The 9,997-nt window shown below is 44.6% G+C and overlaps 1 protein-coding gene and 1 pseudogene across 1 annotated transcript; one reads left to right on the forward strand and one right to left on the reverse strand.

Moving 5' to 3' along the window:
- The first annotated feature begins 438 nt into the window (after positions 1 to 438).
- LOC119296862 (histone-lysine N-methyltransferase SETD1B-like) lies at positions 439 to 3,717 on the forward strand. Its single transcript, XM_037574897.1, has 4 exons — positions 439 to 1,704; positions 1,843 to 1,891; positions 2,013 to 2,653; positions 3,079 to 3,717. The coding sequence occupies exons 3-4, from the start codon at positions 2,124 to 2,126 to the stop codon at positions 3,371 to 3,373; spliced, it is 825 nt and encodes a 274-aa protein (XP_037430794.1). The 5' UTR covers positions 439 to 1,704; positions 1,843 to 1,891; positions 2,013 to 2,123; the 3' UTR covers positions 3,374 to 3,717.
- Positions 3,718 to 5,816: 2,099 nt separating this feature from the next.
- On the reverse strand, positions 5,817 to 7,504 carry LOC119299094 (annotated as a pseudogene).
- Positions 7,505 to 9,997: the final 2,493 nt, after the last annotated feature.

Below are 9,997 nucleotides of genomic sequence, written 5' to 3' on the forward strand. Positions count from 1 at the left end.
GTTCCCGTCGACGGCGAGGTGCCTACAGTGACTTCGTAAATTTTAAGATGATATGCCGGCTCAGTCTTTCAGAGGCGTTCATATGGATGAGTGTATGCGTATGTATCAGTCGTTCGGCGATTTTTACTACTGTTAATTATTGGCGGTGTGTCTTAGTGGGCCGGCCCAGCGACATGGCTCCTGTGCGCGTCGCGCTCCGTATTCGCCGCAGAATGCGGCGCATAGGAGGTCCCCTTAACAGAACCTACTGTTCTTGCTTCCCTTCACAGCTCAGAAAATGTTTAGTGGCATAGACGTTCTAGCGTGCAATTACGGCCCATCTATTAGTTTACGGTCCATAAGGCTCACTTTTGGTTGAACACGGCCCATAGTGCTCATGATTTGGAGGGAAGTTGATGGACGGACGCCGCGCGCCTAATGCTTTGGATGCTCGCCTCCCGCCATGTCGTTGAGCTCCTCCGCCATTGCCGCTCCATCCGGCACCTCGACCAGCTCCACGCCCATCTCCTCGCCCACGGCTCATCCGGCGTGGCCCCTCTCGCCTCCCAGCCTGCCCTTCCTACTGCGCGCTCTCAGGTGCTGCTGGACACGGCTGACTCTTCCGCGCCCGTCACCTGTTCGACAGAATTCCTGACCCGGACAGGTTCATGCACAAAAGCCCTATCCGGGCGTGCTCCAATAGCAGTTGACCCCAAGAGGCGCTCTGTCTACACCGGGACATCTTCCGGCGCGGAATCCTACCCAACATGTTCACGCTTCCGTTCGTGCTCAAAGGCGTGCGTGAGGGCACAGGCCGCCGAGCACGTGCTGCCCGCCGATGGAGTGCTTGTCAACCTGGGGTATGTGCGGCAGATGATCATGCGTAACACGCTCCTGCATTCCTATGTGTCAACAGGGTCGCTGCGGGACTCTTGGCTGTTCTTCAGTGAGATTGCGCCGGACAGGACGCAGGCTGGGGAGACCGGCGAGGCATGCACCTTGTTTGGAGAGATGGGGTGTCAGGGAGTGCTGTCCGATGAGATCACGTCAGCCTGCTTCGTATGCGAGCGAGGTAAATCATGAAGTTGGTCAGGTAGGGAAGAACAAAGCCACAAGATCCAATGCTGAAGTAGGCATGAACACCTGGCCTCAAGGGACGCCATGACCATGCATGTGCCTCTGCATGCCTGCTTCGTCAGTAGCTGATACGCCAGTTATCCTGCAGAATGAGCCACGGCTATGTGCTCCTATGACAGTGGCGAGAGGGTTGAGCTGCATGATTTATTCGGAACAAGCGGAGGTGGTGTGGCTTGCCTGTCGTCCTTCCCCACTCTCCGGTCTTGTCGGATCAGATCCTCGGCACTGCAATGCATGCTTAATTTAGATTCTCGAGACGTCTGCATGCATCAGCGTGAAACTCTGAACTGATTGGCTAATTATAGTGTAATGTTGGCCCATCCTCCGGCATTCTTCTTCACACTTGATGAGTGGTCAAGTCCTGCAATGGGAATGAGTGGGTGAAGTTATTCCGCAAACAAACCAACTGTTACACCCACACTTGCTCCTAGCCAGTTCCATTTGCTCCTCCACCCATCCCTGTCTCTGTCTGAGGCGATTCTTTCTTGAGTTTAGTAACCTCTCTTTGCTGTTGTTATCTTCCGCGCCCCGCATCCCAAGAAAATCAATCGAAGGAACAGAAGACATTTGTTTGCAAAGGTGAAAGAGGTAAGCCTGTCACTATATTAATTCTTTGATTGTTCTTTCTGTATTGCCATACATTCCACATCGTTCTTCTGCTTTGTTTTTTATTTGTGAAATGTGCAGTAGTATTGATATTTGAGACCCGTCCTTTGATTCGTACAGAAATTGACCTGGGAAAGGAAATAATGAAATGCTCTGATTGAATAATGTGGTAAAGCCTTGTTCCTGGTACCTTTTCCTGTCTGTAGTTTTGTTCACATATGTACGGAGGTAGCACAAATAATTATGTCTTAATTAGAGGCTAAGTTTTGAATTTGTTTTCCATTCATCAGGAACTACATACACATGCCCATGCAGTGTTACCACAGCAAGACCTCGACAAATCCACTTGAATCTTGACACCAGATGATGGCACATTAACACGGAACGACAATAGTGCACAGATGAGCACTGATACAAATGCCAACCCTGCACCCAAGGATGCTAAGGAGAAGAAAGTGGCCGGCTCATCCTCCTCCTCATCGGAGCACCTGGACGAAGACGATGATTTCTTCCAGATCGAGGGACCGGTCCTCAATACCCAATTCTCCCTGGCCGGACCAAACCTCGACGGATCCCCAGACCCGAAAAGGATCCCCTCGTCAGTCTTCGCAAGGACGTCAACATTGCAAACCGACTGGAGCGTCACTTCGAACGAGGCTCTCTTCAGCATCAACGTCGGGAACACGAGCTTCTCCAAGGACCATAAGGTCTTGTATGGCAAGTCGGGTGAGATGGGCAACCCCAACGAGCATTTGGCGCCATTGCAACAGTTGTCGAAGCAGAGCCCAGGGTCCAGCCCCATAAAGGGGGCAGTGTCACCCAAGGCAACCGCGGAAGACAACTCGACTGTGAAGGGGGGAGGAGACGCGGATCACATAGATAGCATATCTCATCGTTCCGAAGGAAGCGCAACCAACTTTGCATTCCTGATGTATGGCCTCTCTATAACATGCACCCTCTATTAGCTAACTTTTTTCAGTATGAAGTTCTTTCTCGACTTTTCAGTTATCACCGTACAATGACACTCTTTTTATCTCCTTAAATAGCTAACTGCCTGTGAAGATATAAGTAGATATCTCAATGAACAACTTAATTACAAAATTGTTTTCTGCGCAATCTTTCACTTAGGCAAAAAATGATCTCATATCAAGAACTTTAGTCTTAAAAAGTTAAAATGTTTGAATTTTGTTAGCTCCCATTGTTGCTTAAATAAGCTAACGGTAATAATTAGAGTACCCCCAGACACAAGAAGAGTTAAGTGTATGATATTTCTTTCACTTGGTGAAATATCCAATCCCAGTGAATGACTTCTGGGCGCATTTTCCCAAATCGCGGTCTGATTTACAGTGTCTTCAGATTGGCAGGCGATGAGAAAGCCAGTGGGTGCTCGAAGGACACCCAACCAGATCTTGCCCGACAAAGCACAGCGCAACTGAGTCATGCACCAGAGCCAGAGCCGCATGATGAGAAGAACGAATCACCGAAAGCGGCAATGGAATCACCGAAAGCCGCAATGGAATCACCGAAAGCTGTAATGGAAGCACCTAAACCTGAAGAAGCCCCGGTAGCGGAACCGGCTCCAGCACCGGTGGAGCCACCGCCAGCGACAAAAATGTTTCCCTGCTGTTCTTGCTGTCCATTCTGTTGCTAAGGAGTATTCAACAGGTGATCTCAATCCGAATCACCTTGGTTCTTTCCCTAGATGACTCAGTATTTCATAGATGCTCAAATCAGTAGAAGGCCTTATACTGATTTGCAATCCGAAATTGTAAATCAGATCAGGAACTGGAGATGAGAGGGACATTGGCAACCAATTACTTGCTCTGGGTACAGTAGATTATCTTAGATACATACACTACTTGTAGAGAAGATGTTAATTTTGTACTCCCTCCGGTCCTTTTTACTTCGCATATAAGAATTGTCTGAAGTCAAACTTCACAAAGTTTGACCATATTTGTATGAAAAAATATTAATATCTACCATGCTAAAGTTGTACAATACATTAAGTCATGACGTATCTACCGGAATTGATTTCACATTGTGAATGTTGATGTTTTTTTCTATAAAGTTGGTCAAACTTTACGATGCTTGACTTCAGGCAAATCTTATATGCGAACTAAAAAGGACCGGAGGGAGTAGTTTTTGATTGGGATATTTGTTTTATCATGGAGGCAATTTATACTATTTGGTTATAGTAATTGTGAGGATGCGCAGATGCTTTTAGTTTACTAATTGTAGGTGTTACATTTTTATATTGTTTTTGTTACTGTGATATAAATAAAATTAAGGTGTGTAGGTGCTATCTTTTCATATTGCTTTTATTTTTCTAATATAAATAAAATGAAGATATGTAAGGACCTAATTATGAATGTCATGTTGTCACCAGCAACTACAGAAAATTAGCATCTCACAATCAAGTAAGATAAAATGAAAAAGGAAGCTGGACCAATCAATACTAATCTGCACCTAAAACACTTCATTGATTAGCAAGTAGGAATATAATAAGACTAAAATAGAATATCACAATCAGGGTTAGTGGCCTTGCTAACATCAGGGCCTCCGAAATGTGAAATCTTGCCATCTTGTTACATTTGCATTTGAAATTTCTCAGTGTTCTGAAATTTTTAGTTCAGCAACCAGGACATAATTGCTGGGGAACACAAAGATGCCATTAACCTGGGCACATAGCAAAACACAACAGTAGGCACAAAAGAAACATTGACCAGAACATGAGATGCCCACACTGCATTGTCATAGCATTTTTGTACCACAAAGCAGGAAATCTCTGGAATGACTTTTTCCATGCCCAGCACTCACATCACACTGAGCCGCCAACAAAATTCCCACATCAGGCAAAATCTACTCGGGAAGCCTCCGAGGAAATAGCAGCTTGGACAATGCACCTTGGTCAGCAGATGGACTTCAGATGGAAAAAGAACAGCCATACCGGTGAACGGAAGTTTTTGTAGATTGAGGAGAATAGGTGTACTCTCTCTATTGTTAAACATAGTGAATGACAGTTTTTCCTTAAGTTAAACCTTGTAAATTGTGATCAAATTTATAAAAAATATCAACATTTTAATATAAATAAATATAGTATGAAAATATATTTAGTGATGGATATAATGATATTGACTTGTATTGTAGACATTGCTAGCTTTTCTATATAAATTTGTTCACAGTTACAAAGTATTTTTAGGTGAACTACAGCAGGCATTAGCCGGCCCAAACCATTTATATTAAATACTATGTACTGAATCTTGTAGAAATAGTACTTTGTACTGAATCTTGTACTAAGTCATGTCCAGTTTTGTGTTTTGTTCTTTCATTTCAGCATTATGTCCTCGTAAATAATTCTTTTACTTGTTCCAAATAATTCGTCCATAGAAATGGACGCTTGCCAAAGGTAGGGTTATAATAAGCGGGAGTTCTAAGTTCTAACAGTCTTGTCAAAGCTAGATTGAAGGGTAACTTTTTTTTCCACTGGTTTTTCCTATGACTATTGCCAAGAACTGGCAGCTACAGATACTACTTCTGCTGAATCTGCTGACACAATGCGCAACTGGTACCTAGGCTTAGCTTTCAGCAATGATCGAATAATCTTAGATCCAAAGAATGACCCTTTCAATCACTTCACCAACTGCCACTAGCCTTGTGCAAACCTCCTCCAAATCTGCCTCTGGAAGTGAAGCCCCTTGAAGAGAAGTAGGACCAGTACTTCGGTAAGGTGGTAAGTAGTAAGTACATCATAAATACTCCCTCTGTTCCGAATTATTTGTCGCAGATATGGATGTATCTAGATGTATTTTAGTTCTAGATATATCCATTTCTGCGACGAGTAATTTGGAACGGAGGGAGTAGCTCATGTGGTGTCACAAGGTTCCAGGATTTTATAAACTTAAGAAACTACAAAAAACACAACTAATCAAAACACTAAATTGGATAGGCTGATAGGCAAGAGTTCTCACATAGTATATCAACCAAACAACACAGATAGGTTCTTTAATAAGTTTTCAGGATAGTACTACAGAAACTACAAACACCACAACTAGTCAAGGCTGGAGCAAACAGACACGTCGCAAGCATTTTTGACACTACAGTAAGAATGGATCAATGACATCCAAATCACGGACATGATCCAGAATATAACGGACACAACTACGAGTTGTAAAATGAATCCGAGCCCCTTTTGAAGCCCTTTCGTCCAGCTGAAGCTTCCTACGTTGTTCTGCCAAGAATTCCTTATTGCCGGAGCAACCCCCAAGCTTCACCAGCTCTAGCACTCTCGCATTCAATACAAAGAATGTCACAAAGTTAACTTCAGACTTGATGCCACGATAGGAATCCAACACTATTGTCTTCAGACGGATATCAGGACATCTGGTCAGATCCCGGTGTTTGCGACGCCACACATTGCTTGGCTTTGGCTCTGGCACACGAAACTAAAAATAACATATAGAAATAAGTAAACCAATCATCTGAGAAGAGAAAGAAGATCAAAAGTGTTTGAACATTCAATGAATGAAGAATCATCACCGCAGTTCAAATGTACAATTTCTCCAAGCATGGAAAACATGCCATCAACTGAATAACCGTATCCAAACTTAGTATTCTCAGTTGGACAGCTAAAGTCTTGACTGTGCGGACCATTGCCAGCTTATCAACGCGCAATCCCTTTAGCAAGCATGAAAGGCAACATATTAGCCAGTTTACAATGTCTTTTGTTCTTTTGCAGGAGCCCATTCGCAAATCAAGTGATAATTAAATAATTTTTCAACAAACAAATTGAAATTGAAATGCCTCAAAATGGTAATACCTGAATAATTGTGGAGCCAAACTCGAATTTGCAGAGATAATCCTGATTGACCTTCTGGTAGTAACCATCAGAAAGGTAGCCTATTGTCTCCAGTTGAGGCGCTGAAACCACAGACAGATGCAAACCAGCGCCGACATGAAGATGGAGCAGCTTCTCAAGGCAAGGGGCATTCTCGATGATGAGTTCCTTGAAATGGACAGGAATTCGGTAATCACTATTGTTATTATCAACACCAATGCTCCTAAGGGTAAGGGAGTTGATCCGAAGGCAGCCGAAGCCAGTGCTGTGTAATATAAGCAAGCACTCGAGAGCCCGGCAACTGGCAATCAAGCTGTGCAGCGAGCACTCCGAAATGCTGACATAATGAAGCCCGAGCTGCTTGAGCAGGGGAAAGTGAAGCCCTTGGATGATACCGTCGGGGAGGTTGCACATTTTGAGGGTGGCAACGCGCAGGGTGGGTGCGAAGCGGAAGGTGAAGGACGGCAGAAGTGCCACTGTTGGATAGCATCCAAGCTCGAGCTCCTGTAGGTTGTCGAGAGCGCCGGACCGGAGCCAGTCATCGACGGCTCCGAGGTCGAAGTGGTGTAGGTTGTCCACGCGGAGGCGACGACCGGGACCCGAGTGGGAAGAAAGGATGCGTGATACGACACCAGCAGCACGGTCGGCATGATTACGGTAACGGTGTAGCAGGTGAGTGCAGTCGAGGTTGAGTGGGGCGGAGAGCCAGAGGTGGCGCCACTTGGTGGCGAGGATCTGGGTGCGGGCGCCTTCGTCGGTGGGGAGGAGGGAGATGATGTCGCCGAGGACGCCGTCGGGGAGGCTGCTGATGCGGTCGACGAGTCCATCATCCTCTTCGCCCACTCCGGGATCGGGCGCTTCCGTCTCCGCCGGCGCCGGGGCCTCGTCGGCGGTCTCGACCCCGGCTGCTGGTTTCCGCTTCTTCCTACTAGGACCGCCGGCCTCCATCCTCTAGCGTCTCTTTGGTGGTGTGGAAGATCGCATCAGTGAGAGCGGTGAAGGAGAAGGCTTTGATTAGGCAGAGCAACCGTATATAAACACGGAGTGCACACTGGCGGTGGTTCAGGAATTCAAAAGGCTTTGCCGCCGCACTCAAGCAGTTAATTTCCACTTAACTGCTCGGCGTGGAAGAACTATGCGCGCATGCACCCCTCGGAAACTTAAGCCCTTAATTAACTAAGGCTGGTCACAATGGGGAGGAACTTAGGCTGGTCATAGTGGGGAGTAACTTAGACTAGTAACATACATATGTTACTAGTCTATGTTACTACCTTCATAGTGGGTAGTGTCATAGGTGTGGTAATATAATTGCCTTCATTTATTACTTTGTAGACTCATTATGCATTGGAAACCGCTATGTGATGGTAACATATTATGTTACTCTATTTGCCTCTCTCCTCATTAACTACTTGCCACATCATCATTTTTGCTTATGTGTCATCTATGTTACTACCTATGTTACTCCCACTATGACCAGCCTTAGGAGTAACATCACACACTCCAATACAACTTTGCTTATGTGTCACATATTTAATGAAGAGAGAGGTGCTTGTGGTAACTAGCTAAGTTACCGGAACATCACACACTCCAAGAAACAATGAGTCTATAACCTAATAAATACATTGTTGCATGACACTATATAGATGTTCCTACCCACTGTGGAGGTAGTAACATAGTCTAGGAAAGTGTGTAAGTTACTAGACTATGTTCTTGCCCATTGTGACCAGCCTAACCCGATCGCATGCACGTTGAACGTGTGTGTACACGGAACGTCCTTACTCATTCGGTTTCACACTACCACTACACTGGAATGATGGTCATAGACATCGCACCCCTTATCCTTGACACGGTGCAGCCAAGAACTATTAAGTCCAGAATGGTGCAGGAGGGCTTGACGGATGGTAGATGGGTTCTGGACTGTCAACCCGAGGCCTCTTTCATGGCTCAACTCCAGTGCATGCATTTATATCAGGCGGTGGCCTCGGTGGCTAGGAACCCGGATGTGCCTGACAGTTTTGCTTGGTCTTGCTCCACCACGGGTGCCTATTTGCCCCACGACCACCTTTGGCTAGTGGCATTTGGAGGAGCTGGGCGCCTTTGAAGTATAAGATTTTCGCGTGGCTGGCCATGCAGTACAGGATTTGGACTTCGGATCGGAAAGCGCGACACGGCCTGCAGGACGAGCCTTCCCCGTGCTTTTTCTGCCTGCAGGATCAGGATGACACTGATCACATCCTATCCAGCTGTACGTATGCCAAGGAGGTCTGGTGCACACTTTGGGACACACTTCATATCAACATCGGAGATCAGGGGAACCCCACCTTTCACTGGTGGATGAGAGTCAGGGTCAGCTTCCAGAAGGCGGAGAAGAGGGGTTTCGATACTTTGTTTATTGGGACCATCTGGACTTTGTGGAAGCAAGGAAACGCAAGGGTTTTTAACAGAGTTAACCAACAAATGCGACCTAGGGAAGCAGCAAGGTGGATCCTAGATGAGTTGGCAGAGTGGAAACTTGCGGCGGGAGGTGTAGGAGGTTTACAACGTTTCGTGAGAATAGCCTAGTTTTTTCTATGTTTGGTGTTGGAGTGGGTGTGTGGATACCTGAATGTTCGCATTTGGGTGTCACTTCTTGTAAATGTCTTTGCTCTCTTCTATAAAAATATGGTACGCCATTGGTGTACTCTCGAAAAAAACACTACCACTACACATGTACTGTACTCTGAGCACGGTAGATCAAGAAGAGGGACGACTTCGGCAACCATTTTCTTGCTCTGAGCACGGTGGATTATCTTAGATTACCTTTTTTTAGGGAATATTATCTTAGATTACAATTCCGTCGGTACCAAAATGTAACACGTTTTTACAGTTCGGATTATAAAAATGTCTTATATTTTAGTACATATGTTTTTTTTGAGAATTTTTTTTAGTACAATTGTAGAACATTTTAGTGGTAGTAGTAAAAGCTTCTGCGTGGTGGCACATGGGTCGGGCTTGCAGCGGAAGGATGTCCTTTTCTGGGACCCTAATATTAATTCTCAAAAGAAAAAAATAGCTGGAATATTCTTTCTTTAAAAAATATATGCTAATTCAAAAACAATATGTGTATATAATGTAATAATAAAGTATTTGCATAATGTAAAAATATTACATACATTAAAAATGTACGTGACACTTCAAAGAAAAATTCCAAAGACTCGGAAAAATGTTCGTGACATATAAAAAATGTTTATCCAATGTAAAAATATTACATACATTAAAAATGTATGTGACACTTTAAAGAAAAATTCCAAAGACTCAGAAAAATGTTCGTGACATATAAAAAATGTTTATCCAATGTAAAAATATGTTCCCATAGGTTAAAAAAAATGCTTATTCACATTAGGAAAATGTAGGTGACATTTTAAAAAAATATTCACGTGTGTCCAATAAAAATATCCGTGG

Source organism: Triticum dicoccoides, chromosome 5A (assembly GCF_002162155.2).
Source record: "Triticum dicoccoides isolate Atlit2015 ecotype Zavitan chromosome 5A, WEW_v2.0, whole genome shotgun sequence".
Taxonomy (NCBI): domain Eukaryota; kingdom Viridiplantae; phylum Streptophyta; class Magnoliopsida; order Poales; family Poaceae; genus Triticum; species Triticum dicoccoides.